The sequence below is a fragment of the Vipera ursinii genome, assembly GCF_947247035.1.
Source record: "Vipera ursinii genome assembly, chromosome: 2".
Lineage (NCBI taxonomy): Eukaryota > Metazoa > Chordata > Lepidosauria > Squamata > Viperidae > Vipera > Vipera ursinii.
In genome coordinates, this window is record NC_139513.1 from 28,053,894 (window position 1) to 28,070,501 (window position 16,608).

General features: G+C 41.5%; 1 protein-coding gene across 1 annotated transcript; it reads right to left on the minus strand.

Moving 5' to 3' along the window:
* Positions 1 to 1,569: 1,569 nt before the first annotated feature.
* On the minus strand, positions 1,570 to 16,332 carry P4HTM (prolyl 4-hydroxylase, transmembrane; the record flags this gene model as incomplete). Its single annotated transcript, XM_083356568.1, has 9 exons — positions 1,570 to 2,317; positions 2,575 to 2,698; positions 4,263 to 4,353; positions 4,455 to 4,640; positions 7,508 to 7,670; positions 8,609 to 8,705; positions 10,919 to 11,109; positions 12,108 to 12,189; positions 16,021 to 16,332. The coding sequence occupies 9 exons, from the start codon at positions 16,330 to 16,332 to the stop codon at positions 2,100 to 2,102; spliced, it is 1,464 nt and encodes a 487-aa protein (XP_083212694.1). The 3' UTR covers positions 1,570 to 2,099.
* Between the last annotated feature and the right edge of the window lie 276 nt (positions 16,333 to 16,608).

The window sequence follows — 16,608 nt, forward strand, 5'->3', positions numbered from 1 at the left end:
GCCAAACTCACTGAACAGCTGTGTTACTAACTTCACAATTGCAGTGATTCACATAACAACTGTGGCGAGAAAGGTGTTAAAATGGGCCGAAGCTCACTTAACAAATGCCTCGGCAACAAAAAATGTTGGGCTTAATTGTGGTCGCAAGGTGAGGACTACCTGCACTCATGCCAGTAAATGAGGATGTGGGGAATGGCAGTTCACACTTTCAACTGAGATAAAGGAAACCCCTTCTGCTTAGTCTTACCCCCACCCTCCACCCCAATTTATTTTATAGTTAGGAAAAGTGCATAAAAGGGCCCTCAAGTGATAAGATATTCAAAGAACCTTTGATGTGACAAAGGATTACAGGTAGTCATTGTTTAGCCATCTCAATTGGAGCAGCAACCTAATTGTTAAGCAAAGCGGTCACTAAGTGAAATCTCCATTGTATGTCTGATTTTACTTCAGCTTTCCATTGCTTCACAGGCCTGCAAAGGCCCTAAATGAGAGGATTTATTGTTACTTTTTCACCAAACAATTGCTAAAAGAGGCAGTTGCTAAATGGGGACTACCTGTATTTTATTTGAGAGCTCTTGGTCAGAAAAAAAAATAGGAAGAACAGTATAGTCCAGACAATGTGGTTCACAGTCCAAGATGCTGCTTGGCAAGGCTGCTTATTGGACAGATTTAAAATGGAGCTAAATCCATTTCAGATTGGTCTACCAGATACTCTTAGGCTTGACTACTATATCTAGTCCCTCGTTCAAAGACAGTATCTCTCTGAATGCAGAGGAACAGTGGAAAAGTGCTGTTCATTTCATGAGAAACAATACGATTAGCCCCAAAATATATGATCTGCATACACCTTAAACCTAATCCTACAGAACACTTTTTTAAATTCCTAACTGAGAACCTTGCTGGTTCCATACTGGATATCTAAATACATATTTATCTTCTAGGAGGAATATTACCTATGCCACTGCCTCAAATTAAAAAAAAAACTAGACAGAACAAAAGGTTTCCTGCAGATAAACAACTTCTCAAACACACAAATAAAATGGCTGAAATAACAATTGCAACACATACAACACATGTTCCAATTGCACATATTAACCGTTCCATCACTTCCCTGATAAATTACTGGTATAAATATTTCTGAATAGTAATTCAGAACTATATCCAACCCTGAGAAAAATTTCCACGATCAGCACACCCCACCCCACGGAAGGCCTCTAGTACTTTTACTCCCTGCGTGTTCTTTGAACATAAACATGCCCAAGACCCCTTGGCATAACTCTGGATTGAAGCCTGCAATCAGATACACCTTTACTTGGGAGTTGGCTTCCTGCTGAATACTTTGTGCGGTCAAATTGGATTGATTAGAATTCCCCCCCCCCCATTTGCAGAGACAACCAAGTCAGATCTCTCTTCATTTTTATCCCCACAACAGTCACTCATAAAGGGAGGTTGGGCTGAGAGAAATTGACCCAAAGTTACCCAGTGAGCTTCCAAGGCAGAGCGTGAACCTGAACTTGAGTTTCCTTAGGCTTCACCCGACACCTTAACCTCTATACCACTTTACCGATCTGTGCCCATACAGGCTAAGAGTGGTCGCCTCACTCTTTACAGAGCAACCTAGAATATGCAGGCCTCGTTTTGCTGATGTGGGTTTTACTGCCCTTATGTAAGCTGTATCAGTTGCCTGCAAAGGCCGAGAAACTGAAACGGAAGGAAAAGAAGGGCAGATTACAAGATCATAGTTACAAAACCAGCTAAAAGAAAAATGTATTCAGCCGGAGAAGTCAGGATGATAAGGAACCTTGAAGGGAGATTGCATATGTCACAGGGAAGATTCAGAGACAGACTCGGAATCTCCTTCAGCAAAGCCAGCCGTTAAATCAAAAGATGCCCTCAGCCACTGTCCCTTCTCTCCACATAATCCCTTCTCCCTCAAACTGCATCGAGTGCCCTGCTTCTCCTTTCCCCAATCCACCTAGATAGGCAACCCTACATTCTCTGAAGAAACATAATAATTGGGAAATGTGGGAGAATAGAAGAGCTGAAAATGCTAGTGCAAAAAAGGTGCTTCCAGGTCAGCCAAGAGGCATCTCCAAACATTACAGCTCTACATGCACGTTGCTGTAGGATTTGTCCACAGTCCATTCGCTTTGGTCCTCGTTTTCACTGTTGATGTATCGAGCCATCTCCTTCTGGAACTGGAGCTGTCGCCTTTTATTAGGATCAACATTAATCCAATTGTTGGCAATCCACTTGGTTCCTTCAGTGACCAAACAGCCTCCATGTAAGGAATATTCGTCAACATCACCAACCCAGCCTGCAAAGAAACAAGATTCCAGGGATCACCTTCACATAACTGCAGCTCTAAGCTTTCCAAAATAGCCAACAAAGGATTAAGTAAAAGCCAAGCAGTGTCATCTTGTAGGGGAGTTGGGTGGCATAAAAACCTAATTAATTAATTAATTAAAAAATAAAATAAAATAAAATAAATAAATAAAATAAAAAAATAAAATAAAATAAAAAAATAATAATAATACAAAGATTGTTATCAGGTTGCCTCAGGAAGAAACTTACCTTCCCCATCAGGCAGGTAATTATACCAGAAAATGGCAGTGCCTTGCAGAGGTTTTATGCGTAGATTTCCCTTATCACAATGCTTTCGAGTATCACGTAGGTCAACGTCATTCTGGATTAGAGACTGAAGAAAGGGTGGCCATTAGGGAATGTATAAAACGATGTTCATTGGGGAATCTATGAAAGGACTCTTGGGAGTCCTCCTAGATTCACGACTCACTTTGGAGGATCATATAGTGGCCGTGACTAGGGGGGCTTTTGCCCAGGTTCGCCTGGTGCGCCAGTTGCGGCCCTATCTGGACCGGGAGGCCTTATGTACGGTCACTCATGCGCTCGTGACCTCTCGCCTAGACTACTGTAATGCTCTCTACATGGGGCTTCCCTTGAAGACTACTCGGAGGCTCCAACTGGTACAGAATGCGGCCGCGAGAGTTGTCTTGGGAGTTTCCCGGTACTCCCATGTTACACCTTTGCTCCGTGAGCTGCATTGGTTACCAGTTGTCTTCTGGGTAAGGTTCAAGGTTTTGGTTATGATCTTTAAGTCCCTACATGGCATGGGTCCGCGATACCTCGAGGACCACCTGCTGCCGGCGTCGACTCCCCTCCGCCCTGTGCGTGCCCACAGAGAGGGCCTCCTCAGGGTGCCTCCGGTCAAGGAATGTCGACTGGTGGCCCCCAGGGGGAGGGCCTTCTCTGTGGGTGCTCCGGCATTATGGAACCAACTGCCGGTTGAGCTCCGGACGGCATCAGACCTCCGATCCTTCCGTCGCGGGTTGAAGACCCATTTATTTGAACTAGCGGGTCTGGCCTGATGGGGGTATATGGGTTTTTATAGGCTTGTTTTATCATTCTTGTTTTAACTTGGGCATTGATTTAATTGTTTTTTAATTTTTGTATTGTTATTTATATATGCCCTGTGAACCGCCCTGAGTCCCTTAGGGAGAAGGGCGGTATAGAAATCTCAATAAATTAAATTAAATTAAATTCAATTGCCATCAGCTGATGGCTATGATGAGACGTGCATCTATATAATCACAGCCATGGTCCAGTTGCTATTGTTCCTCAGCCAACTGGCTTGGCAATTTTGAACTATCTTATCTTTTTGCAATATTCTCTACAACGGGTTATCCTTAAAAAGCATCTGCCAGTTGCATTTACCTGGTCTGCTCTTCTTATGCTGAAAGATGTGCAATTATAGAGTGTCATTTATAGCTATGCCGTTCACTTTCAAAGCACTAAAATGCTGAGAGCTGGATTATCTAGGGCAGGGGTTCCCAACCCCTGGTCCCTGGACCAGTACCGGGCCACGGCATTGCCAACAACCGGTCCGCACAAACAAGCAAAGTCTCATCCACGGGATGCAGAAAAAACATGCACTCTCCGGTCCATGGAAAAATCTGTCTCCACAGAACCGGTCCCTGGTGCCCAAAAGGTTGGGGACCTTTGATCTAGGGAGCATCTTTCCTATTTCCAATGTGTCCGACAGAAGACCTTTACAGAAGAAGAGGCTTTTCTGTGTCTATCTGTACGGAAAGGAATGGTTTGGATTTGAGTGTTTTATTGTTATTTATTGAATTTTATTGTTATTTTTTTCTTTGAAAACTTAACTGAGTAGAAGTATGAAATATAAGCCAAATGAATAAAGCACTTTTTTACAGAAACAGCCAGTACAGGAAAGACAAACCTACCAACTCTTCGTAAGTCCTGTTATCTGCAATTGGAAAAGTAGTTTCGCCTCCTCCCGTCACATTATTTAGGTAGAACAGCACGGTCACATAGCTGTAAGAAAGAGAACAAGACTTGCTATCCTAAAAGCCAACACACCATCCCTGTTACCAGATAGCCAGTAAACCCATTCTGTCTTCGGTTTCTAGGCTTACCGGCAAGACGTCTCAAACGGAGCGCTTTCGTTGGCAATCAGTTTGGTGTGACTACAGGCAGTTTCAGGAAACACTGGTCCACTATCCATATGAGCATGGTAATGTCCTCCCTGGTCATAGCGGACGACCTGCATCGGTTCGCTGTGCTCCACAATCTCTGGCGACAGATGGGTTAAGTTAATTACCCTGAAGATAGACAAGCAGAGAGGCAGGCTGATGGAAAGAAAGTGTGAACAGGTGCCCACAAATATTCCCATTCAAGCCACTCAGATTCCCTTAGCCCAGGGCTTTTCAACCTTTTCACCCATTGTACCACTTTTAGGATATGGCAACATCCGAGTACCTCCAGTCGCCTAGCAAGGTGTCAAAAACTTGATGACACCCCCCCCCTAAAAAGGGAAAAAGTGATGAAGTACAGTTACTCCTCGACTTACAACAGTTTGCTTAGTGACTGTTCGAAGTTACAATGGCACTGAAAAAAGTGCTCCCCAAGCCGCAGCTGACCAAGACACTTGCCTGCCTGCCCGGCGGCGCTCTTCCTCCTGTCTGAGGTTTTCATTGTTGTGAGCATTTCTGTTGAGGCTTGGCAGCAGGGGTGGGGTGGGGGGTGTTTGGTTTTTATTCCGCCCCCCCTCTGCTGGGTGATTGCAGCAGGCTTTGGTCACTTCACATGACCCTGGGACACTGTGACCATACATTCCAGCTAATCGACGCTTCTGGGCTCAGCAGAAGCGCCAGGATCAGCGCCGAGCTCCAGCTGGAGCCTGGCACTGATCCTGGTGCTTCCGCTGAGCCCTGACAGCCCTGCAGCTCCAGCCGTCTCTCACTCAGGCTTGTGCGGTGCTGCCACCGGTTCAGCTCATTCCCCTCCCCCGCTACTTTTCTAGGATGGTCGCGTACCACCTGGCAGGTGACAATGTACCACAGGTGCTACCCGTACCACTGGTTGAAAAGCCCTGCCTTAGCCAGTATCAGACCATCAAGATTGCTTCGAGCATTTGTAAAGGGCTTCTTAACAATTACTCAAAAAGGGTCATACTGGTGGAGGCAGAGCTGTTTCAAAAAACATTCTGTTCACAATGCTGGCCCTGATCATCTGCATCCGTTCCCATACAAAAAAAGGAGTGTACAAAAAAATCTTGCTTAAGACACAAATGGAACATAGAAACTCATGAAGAAATAAGGAAGGATTTAAACTATTCAGAAAGAATCGCGGAAAAAAACAACACAGAGGGAGATCTACTCATGTTGCAATTCTAAACACACTGGCTAAATTTTTTTTCGTAAACATGCTTAACACCAGCCAGCCATTCTGCAAGAATGGTAAGACAAATAGTCTGAAACAAAGAGGATCTGCAGTAGAGCTGCAGCAAGAACATTTTCTGACAAAGTCCTTCTGATTCACCTCACAATTGTTATTTTTAAGTAAGAGCAAATCATGCTGAACATATGCAGGTTTTTCTGGCTTGGCATTTTAAGATTTTGTTGCACTTTTTGCATATGATGCTGGTGGGGGAAATCAGGAACCTAAGGAAGATGTGAGTCAGCGAGAGTTACTACAAGTCAACATAAATTTGTTTTTAAATATTTTTTACATGTATCTTCAAAAGAGTAAAGAATAAACCAGGAACTTCAGACATTGGCTGGTAGGCTGCATGCCCCTGCTGAATTATACTGCTCAAAAAAATAAAGGGAACACAAGATAAGACATCATACTACTAAATACAGTACATTGTGTTAAGTGTTCCCTTTATTTTTTTAAGCAGTATATTTTATGTGGCCTATGATAAAAAATTAAGGCAGGGGCTGTCCTGCCTTGTTGTCTTGTCTTGTTCAAGGACACTGCACTTTATGTGATGGCCCTGCACGGATGCAGAAGGATCACTCCTGGTGACATCACCATTTGTCATTATGCCAGGGTGTGCACAGAACAACAAAACAGTATGATAAGGGACAATAGATAGGCTGGACATTACAGCCACATATATAATCCATTTGGGATGAGCAGCTATACAAGTCTGATCAATCAATCAGTAATATAATAATGCTGATTTACAGTAGGGAACATATTTTGCTTTTATTGACTTTCAATAAAGTCAAGTATTTTTATATTATTATAATTTATTGTAAGTTTTGTATTAATTTAGTCATACATTTTTATTAACAGCAATATTTAATATTTGTTGCATTTTTGCATATGCATAAATGCGCCACACCACTTTCCACATTTTATATTATGTGGTCTAATATTCATTTGACTTTAAGACAACTGGTGTAAAGTTATTAGATTTAAATGACAATATCAGAATAATCTAAAACTCATTTTACTCAAGAATTAATAAAACTGAGCAAAAGAGCTGTAAACACTAATCAATCTCTTTCTCTGTTTCACCTGACTAAGTATGAGCCACTCTTTCCAAAGCTTTTTTTTTAACTCAAATATTCAAAACAAAGCTAAAGGAAAATGTACATTTTAAGTAGTAAAATCTATTAGGAAAATTCTGTTTATAAACATAGCGACCAGTTTTAATTAAAACTTGTCCTTTTGAAATGCTATTGTCTCAGGTTTTCAGCAGATACAATTCCTCACATTGTACCGTATTTTTCTGTGTATAAGACACTATTTTTTTCCTGCAAGCACCCTGTTCAAAAATCAGGTGCGTTCTATACAAGTGCAGTGTCTTATACACGGAAAAATAATGGTAACCGCTGCAGCCCAGGGCATGCCTGTGTGGGTTGTCATGCTGCCTGGTGCAGGTGTCAAGCTCCTGTGGGCTTGCCACTAACGGGAGGACGGGGCAAGATTGTCAGCTGGCCGAACTTCAGGATTTGCCAGCTTGGAGAAACTCGCATGCCAGAGCATCTTATATAAGGGTATGTCTTATAGACGGAAAAATAGGGTATATATCACTAACCAACAAAATGCCATTTAGATTTCTAGTGCTTTGCAAAGTAGGTGCATTAAGTGCACTGGTTTGTGCATTTTGGCAAAACCGATCAGCAAGCCGACAGCAAGGCTAATTGGTAAAAATGGCTGAGTGAGATAAATTTACCTTTGCCGTATGGAGCGCATGACCTGATGTGCCCCCTCACCTTGGTACAGCCATGTATGTTGGCTGTTCCTCACCAGATCGCTCATTTTCACTTTTTGGCTACCCATGTACTTGTGAAAGTCTTGAATGTTCAATTGTTTAAATTCTTCCAAACTTAGAACACCTGGGTAAAATGAAGGAAAAGAACATATGTGTCCATGTCAGGCCAGAAACTGATCAGTGTAAACATGATGTCAGGAGGTATGTCGCATCAGAACCAGAGGACCCAACCTTCCCTGATGATCCCTATGAGATTTACTTTAACTGGGCAACTCTAACATACATGGAGGGGAAGGGCTATTGAAGAGCAGGAATGTTTATCTATATAAAATTAATAAAAGGCATAGTGTTAGCAAACAAAAAGCTGTGGGGGTGGGAGAGCAGAAATTAAGAGAAGAGAATGCAAGTAAAAATCCAAAATTTGAAGTTAAAATATCACAGAGAAGAATGATTCTCTGGCTTTTAAACAGGTGTCAGTACCTAAAGCCAGAGGTATCACTTGGGGTTGAATTAAGAGAAGAGAGGAGAACCTTTATTGTCATTTGTTTAGTGTGGGAATATTGGCACCCATTAAAAATGAAATTTAGTTGCTTCCTCTCAAAAGTGTACATATACATAACATGCGTTTAAACATGCTATATATACAACATATGTATAAACCTTCACCCTTACATATAAATAACATATAAATATTAATCACCGACCATCTTGACTACAGTACGTAGCGGAAAGAGGAAGCTTTAGAGTTCACAAGGTTAATACCGTATGACTGAATCTGCATGTTCTGCTTTGGATCCCACACAGCAGTGCTTAAAAAGTAAAGCTGGTGTTTGTTTGCCACTGTCTGATTGGCCATAAAATTAAATGTAAGTTGCCTTTATAGTCACTGAAATACTTGTTGATTGTTACAACTTTGGCTGTTTTTGTTTTACCCCTGATTTGATCCTAATGTTAGTACAAAACCGTCATATGACTATTTTTATATTTGTTCCAATCTAATGTGACAGAATAATAGGGAAGGGAACAATGCTACACAGTGCATTAAAAAGCATTCTGTCTTACCGTTGCCATCTGGGTCTGCCTTGACTGCGGCATACATCTCCCGGAGGCTCTCGGGTGTCATCCACCTACCGTTTCCCAGGCGGGTATGTGTCAGCACCTGCAATTGGAACACAGTGCAGATTATTTATTTATTTATTTATTTATTTATTTATTTATTTATTTATTTATTTATTTATTTATTTAATTTGTATACCGCCCTTCTCCCGAAGGACTCAGGGCGGTGAACAGGGCAATACATAAAAACAAGATACAAAAATTAAAAATTATTAAAAAAAGTAATTAAACAGTGCCCATAATAAATTAATACAGATTAACAGTTAAAATCCATTTATAAAATCCAACCCCGTCCCATCAGGTCAGGCCAGCTTGTTCAAAGAGATGCATTAGTAGAATCCACTAACTCAAAAATTAACAGATAATCGATGAAACACCCAGGAAGCACCCCTATTTCTGGTTGCACTGGATCCCAGGATATACAAAGGGCCACCAGTTGTTCAGACAGGAAGAAAATTTCCTCTAGTTATTTGTTTTATTTGGAGATTTGTCCTCATGTATGTGTCAATGATTGGAATGTAAGATCCATGAATCAAGGCAAGCTGGATGTGGACGTGGTCAAACAAGAGATGACAAGACTGAACATCGACATCTTAGGAATCAGCGAAATAAAATGGACAGGAATGGGGGAATTTAATTCAGATGCCCCTCAGAAGAAATGGAGTAGCCTTCATAGTCAATAAAAGAGTAGGAAAAGCAATACTGGGATACAATCCCCAAAATGACGGAATGATCTCAGTTTGAATCCAAGGCAAACCATTCAATATTAGAGAAAAAAAGAAAGCAAAATGGCTGTCTGAGGAAGCTTTTCAAATAGCTGAGGAAAGGCTGTATACTGTCAACCTGTTTAACTTATATGCAGAGCACATCATGAGAAAGGCAGGGCTAGATGAATCAAAAGTTGGAATTAAGATTGCCGGGAGAAATATCAACCACCTAAGATATGCAGATGACATCACTCTAATGACAGAAAGTGAAGAGGAACTAAAGAGCCTCTTGTTGCGGGTGAAGAAGGAGAGTGCAAAAGTTGGCTTAAAATGTAACATTAAGAAAACCATGATCATGGCATCCAGCCCTCTCAATTCCTGGCAAATAGATGGGGAAGAAATGGAGGTAGTGACAGATTTTATTTTCCTGGGCTTCAACATCACCACAGATGGGGACTGCAGCCAAGAAATTAAAAGACGCTTGCTCCTGGGGAGGAAAGCCATGGCAAATCTAGACAGCACACTAAAAAGCAGAGACATCACCCTGCCAACAAAAGTGCGTATAGTCAAGGCTATGGTCTTCCCAGTTGCAATGTATGGCAGTGAAACGTGGACCATAAGAAAGGCTGAGCACTAAAGAATTGAGGCCTTTGAACTATGGTGTTGGAGAAGACTCCTGCGAATCCCTTGGACTGCAAGGCGATCAAACCGGTCAGTCCTAGAGGAGATCAACCCTGACTGCTCTTTAGAAGGCCAGATCCTGAAGTTGAAACTCAAATACTTTGGCCACCTAATGAGAAGGAAGGACTCGCTGGAGAAGAGCCTAATGCTGGAAAAGGTTGAGGGCAATAGAAGAAGGGGACGACAGAGAAAGAGGTGGCTGGATGGAGTCACTGAAGCAGTAGGCATGAGCTTAAATGGATTCCAGAAGATGGCAGAGGACAGGAAGGCCTGGAGGAACGTTGTCTATGAGGTTGCGATGGGTCGGACACGACTTCGCAACTAACAACGTGTCAATGATGCAACATGCAGAATTGTACCAGGATGTTAAAACACAATAGTTAAGGTCTGATCATTCAAAATGTTCAATATTCACACAGTATGACTTCTTTCAGATATAAGACTAACTCATTATTTTCCATTACAGATGCAAGCTACAGGATCTTACACTTCCCCATCTCCTTTTTGTCCTCTATTGACATAGCCACAAAAGCAAAACTGGAAATTATGCCTCTTATTTTTAACTAACCACAGTTTCTCCTTACATTCAGACTAGGAAGTGATTGGTTTATCCAAATAAAAGACAGAATGTATCATATATTGAAGCTGGCTTGTTAGAACAAACAGTAGTTAAAACAAAGTGCAGTTTATCCAAGTTCAAATGTAATTACAAACTTTTACAAATATATTTAATTTTCTCGTCATAAGAGTGCAGGGGTATGAGCCAGCCCACGGCTCTCAGTCCTTTTCTTACAGGACTTGATTCAGGGTTATACCTGAATGAGGTTGATATTTCCCAGTTAATAGCCAATCATTCCATTCTGAATACCTCCTTAAGTTGCAGTTGTCCATCCTGGTTGTGATCCAGCAGATTAAAGATATCCATCTGGCTGATATCTATCATTTCCATGGCTTCCTCATAATCTTCTGTGGGCAAAATCTGGCTTTTCTGTAGGCCTTTCAGCTGAGCCAAATGTATAATTAATTTACATTCATCTTCACTCAGGAAATCTGGGATTTCTAACATGGAAGAAAGGTACAAGAAAATGATTTTCCCATCCAAAGGTGAACATTCAAAAATCCAATGCTACTTAAATCCCGGTATTGATGTTTAAGATGATTTATGAAGGCAGGAAATAGTTGGGTCGAAATATTCCACAGTTCTGAGGCAAGGAACTAATATCTCAGTACACGCACCAACGTTTCCAATCCTAAAAAAAGGTATTTTGCCTAAATATCTGTGAACAAATCAGAAAAACAGATCATAGTTTAAGGCTAAGCCACAAACTATGATTTACGATACACGTTTAGGCTCAGCCTTTCATTTGAGCCAGCAGAGCTCAGAAACTGTTACCTGCTTCACAAGAAATAAAAATAGCAGAGTACAACTGAAGAAAACATACTCCTCTTAGAGGACCATTGTCCTTAACTTTCCTGCCATCCATTGATTAAATAAATTTGTAATGAGGAAAACAACAAGCAATCTACTGTTAAGTTTTAAAAGGCTTTCATTGAACTGCACTGAGAGGGCAATGTTTTCAATAAAGACCAGGGATAAAACTCACAAGTTAATTTCATGCCAAAATAAGATGCATACCACTGTCCACAATTAATTTTCTGTTTCATACTTAAAATAGAAATCTTGCAGATTACATCCTGTAAGCAAATAAAACTTCCAAGTTTACACCCAAATTCTGCTAACTAGTTCACAAAGCTCTGGCAATCAAAACTCCAACGCTTGATCCAGCTAAACAAAGGTCTCTAAATAAATATTGTTTTTCCCCTAAACAAAGAGAGAGGAAAAACAGTGGTTTTTAAAATGATTAGGCAGGCAAACAACCCAATGACTCAATCAGAACTCTAACATATTCAGGTGGGCATCATTCAAGATAATTTGACTGCCCTCATTTCAACACTTAAGTCTAGCTAGACCAAAAGACAGATTGCTCCTATAATAATATACCTAGAACTTAGAATAGGATGTACAGATATATTTTTAAATAGCCTCTATTTCTTACCAAAAAGAAGTGGTTTCAAGCTGAGAGTTTTCATAACATGGATTTTGTTAGGAACCAGTTGCAACTTCTGTTTATGGCCCACCTTTAAAAGATAATAAAGTAATGAATTAACTGGTTTAATCCTATATGTAGAATTATGTCACACACACGTTAAAAGAGTTATGGTTGTGATTTGGTCAAAAACTTTCACCTATGTATCAGCAAACTTTAAGCTTTCCAGACAGGACACAGCAATGATGTTGAGCAGTAGCATGTTTAATTAAACTATACAAGGATGCACAAACACTGGCATGCCTAAAAATAAGCATAAATTTAAACTTTTTTCACTGGATAAAACATTTGATAAAATATTACTGATCTAAAAGTGTGTTATAAGCAGTGCCAGGTATGAAGATGGAAATGAAATAAACAATATATTTTTATTGATTTAGTTTGTTCATAGAGACAACATACTTTCCATGCTGATTAAGACAGCACATTGAAACATTTGCAAAGAATCTTTGGAGAATGTTGGAACAGTTAGTGGAGTTGTTCATGGCAGCTTATAAAACAAACATAAAGCTTCTTTTTTTAGCCACTAGGAAAACAAGTTTAGATTTATAATTATCTAATGTTATTTTGTAGCAGAGTGCCAATACATAGCATTCTGCATTGCCATGACTACATTCAGAATACCATTTTCAAAAACATATTTAACTGTCTGAAGGCTTTGTAACTTATTTCCTGTACACGTATAGTAGCTGCATTTCTTTTAAGAGTAGACATAAGTAATGGCAACACTTAAAAATCAATCTAGGAAAATTCATTACAGATAGGAAACCTCAAGTATTTAGAGAGATGAGTTCTACAAAGATAATAGTAATAATAACTCCTGCCTGTGGAACACACTGCTTTCCTGTAGTCCGTCAGGCCTCCACTCTTTTAGCCTTCCATAAGGCTTTAAAGATCTGGCTTTCCCCCCAGCATTCGGAGAAGAACCGATTTGGCACCGGGTTTTTGTTTAATGTTTTATCAGATTGCATTTTTAGCTTTAATATGATTTTATATGCACTTTAATTTTTAATTAGGAAACCCAGAGTTGTTTGAAAGACAAGTGACTATATGTTATAAACAAACAAATAAGCTAATAGCTGGATGTAAATGCCAAATACAGTCTCAACATGTAGCTGACTCTGCAACTAGCCGTAATAATAATTTATCCTGTGACAATACCTTTAACACCATCAAATTACATTTCCCAATCCAGATCCTTGGGAAGGACTTGATAGGTAGATAAAAAAATGCCAAATTCAGTCTAAACATCTGGCTGACAGTACAATGAACCATAATTTATTAAATTTATATGCCATCCAAGTCCCAGCAATTCAGGGCAATTGAGATGAAACAAATGCTTCAGTTCAGAACATTTACAGTCAAGAGACACTCCATTATTTATTTTGATCAAGATCAGCACAATTCCAGAATAGAAACTGATCTAAGATTATAGTAAGAAAAACCCAATAATGCCAATAATTCACCCACTCTAATCATGATAAGCTCAACTCACACAGAATACTATAAATTTGTTCTTCCAGAATTTACATTCACACTGGAAAAAGTTAAAGTAGGATGAAAAATGAGAAAAAACAGATTCCCCTTTAAAAAGAAACTATATATCATGAGCTATAGGAAATACAGGGGTCAAACATTTCATGCCATGTTTTCCACCTATGCATACCAGAGAAGGTAGGAATTATTGGAATGATTATACTTCTACTGCTGAAGTCTTCTAAAGGTCTACCCAGAAGAAAGGTAATAACAACAATAATAATGTTGGAAGGGACCTTGGAGGTCATCTAGTCCAACCCCCTGCTCAGGCAGGAAACCCTATACCATTTCAGACAAATGGCTGTCTAGTCTCTTCTTAAAAACTTCCAGTGTTGGAGCAGTCACAGCTTCTGGAGGCAGGTTGTTCCACCGGTTAATTGTTCTAACTGTCAGGAAGTTTCTCCTTAGTTCTAGGTTGCTTCTCTCCTTGATTAGTCTCCATCCGTTGCTTCTTGCCCTACCTTCAGGCGCTTTGGAGGATATCTTGACTCCCTCCTCTTTGTGGCAACCCCTGAGATATTGGAACACTGCTATCATGTCACCCCTTGTCCTTCTCTTCATTAAACTATATACCGGTATACTCAATTCCAGCAACCGTTCCTTATATGTTTTAGCCTCCAGTCCTCTAATCATCTTTGTTGCTCTTCTCTGTACTCTTTCTAGAATCTCAACATCTTTTTTACATCGTGGTAAAAAAGATTCATCGAACTGAATGGGAATTCAGTTTAAGATAAATGCACAAATAGCAAAAATTTAACTAGTAGCCCTTAAAAAGGTAGCAAGGAAACAGTCCACCTTTTTTCTTAATGAAATCTGCAGTTGTACAAAGAACAAAATAAGCATCTAAAAGAATTTAAATAATTTTATTCAGCACCTATTTCTGAAGGCCCAGGTTACCTTGTATGTTAATCTTCCTGTTTTCTTAACACAAAAGATAAATTAGCTATCCAGATTGGGATGGTGAGTTGAGAGAATGTGCATACACTTATAGAAGATAATGTAACTCCTCACTCCATTTTTTTAACTGAAATTGAAATTCCTCACCACCACTAAGAAAGGGAGATGTTAAAAAAATCTGAAAAACTGATTTTTGGGGGAAAAAAGGATGTCAAGCATCCTTTTTAAAATAAGGATTACAATTTACGACCAAAACTGAGCCCAAAATTTCTGTTAAGTGAGACATTTGTTAAGTGAATTTTGCCCCATTTTACGACCTTCCTTGCCACACTTGTTAAGTGAATCGCCACAGTTGTCACATTAGCAACCGGCCAATTGACTTTGCTTGTCAAAAGGTTGCAAAAGGTGATCACATGACCCCAGGACCACTGCAATGGTCATAAATATGAATCGATCCTGTGACCACAGGATGCCACGGCCGTCATAAGTACGAAAAGCTGTCACGAGTCACCTTTTTCAGTGCTGTGGTCACTTCTGAACGGTCACTAAACGAACTGCCGTTAAGTCGAGGATTACCTGTACATTAGGCACATATTATTAGGATCAAAATGTGAGATGGCAAACCGATGGTTACAGGATATATTCGAGGAGGCTTTCTTCTCAAAGGGACACCTTTCATAGTTTAAGACCGCCAGCTTCTCCCACCGGTGTGACTGGGGACCAGGATGGCTGGGGATGGAGGGATGCAGAGTTCAAAGACAAGCGGCGACGTCACCTGATGGAGGAGACTCAGCCCTGCCCTCAAGGCTGCTGTTTTGGTGCAGACGCCTTACCAGAAGCCAGAGGAGACAGGGCTGCTCCGAGGCAGGGGACCGGCTTCTAAAGGATGAGCCTTGGTGGAGCAGTGGGCTAAGGCCTCCTTAAGTAACACCAGCTGCCTGCAATTAGTGCAGGTTCAAGTCCCACCAGGCTCAAGGTTGACTCAGCCTTCCATCCTTTCGAGGTAGGTAAAATGAGGACCCAGATTGTTGGGGGCAATAAGCTGACTTTGTAATAATGCCGCTTGGGGGGGGGGTGAGAAAGCCCTAATAAGCAGGCATATACATAGAATGAAGGCTATTGCTAAGCACATTGATTTGTGCTTCTCATTGTAAGCCGCCCTGAGTCTTCGGAGAAGGGCGGGATATAAATGGGATTAAAATAAATAAAAACAAATAATAAGCAGGCATATGCATAGAATGAAGGCTATTGCTAAGCACATTGGTTTGTGCTTTAAATTGTAAGCCGCCCTGAGTCTTCGGAGAAGGGCGGGATATAAATGGGATTAAAATAAATTTAAAAAAAAAGAAAGAAGTTCCTGAAAAAAGCAGCCCCGATTTCCTTCCTCCCTGTCCCCCCCCCACTCCGTCGCCCGCGGGAAAGCGCTTGCCTTAATGCCCTGCAGGCGAGGCAGAGCCCGAGGGTCCAAGTTGCCTGAAGAAACGGGCAGTAGGGGCGCCTCCGGGACGGGGCCAGGAGTCTCTTTCGTCGGCTCCGGCTCCCCTCCATCGTCGGAGCTGATGTGGACGAAAAGCAGCAAGCCCAGCACGTTGATCACGTAGAGATGCGCGAACACCATCAGCACGACGAAGTAGGGTCGGGAGCAGACGGCCCGTCGCCCGACGGGAGGGCCTGGCAGGAGCGGCCCGTCGTCCGGCTCGGCTGTCGCCGCGGCCACCGCTGCCCCCGCCGCCGCAGCCATCCTAGGCCAGGCTCGCTGAAGCGTTACCACGGCAACCCCGCGCGAGCGCGGCCGGGAAACTCTCCTCCGAACGTCACGCTACTACAGCACGAAGTCACCACGCGCGAAGCCAGCGCGGTTTGCGGCCCTCCGGTCCAACGAGCCGAGGTGGAACGAGATGTGGTCCGAGCCGCGGTACAAGACGAACTCTCACAGGGAGGCGTCGTGCCTTGGAGGCTGAGATTTTATCTCCCTAGAAGAGCCATTTTGGCGCCGATAACTCGACGGTCGCGCTCG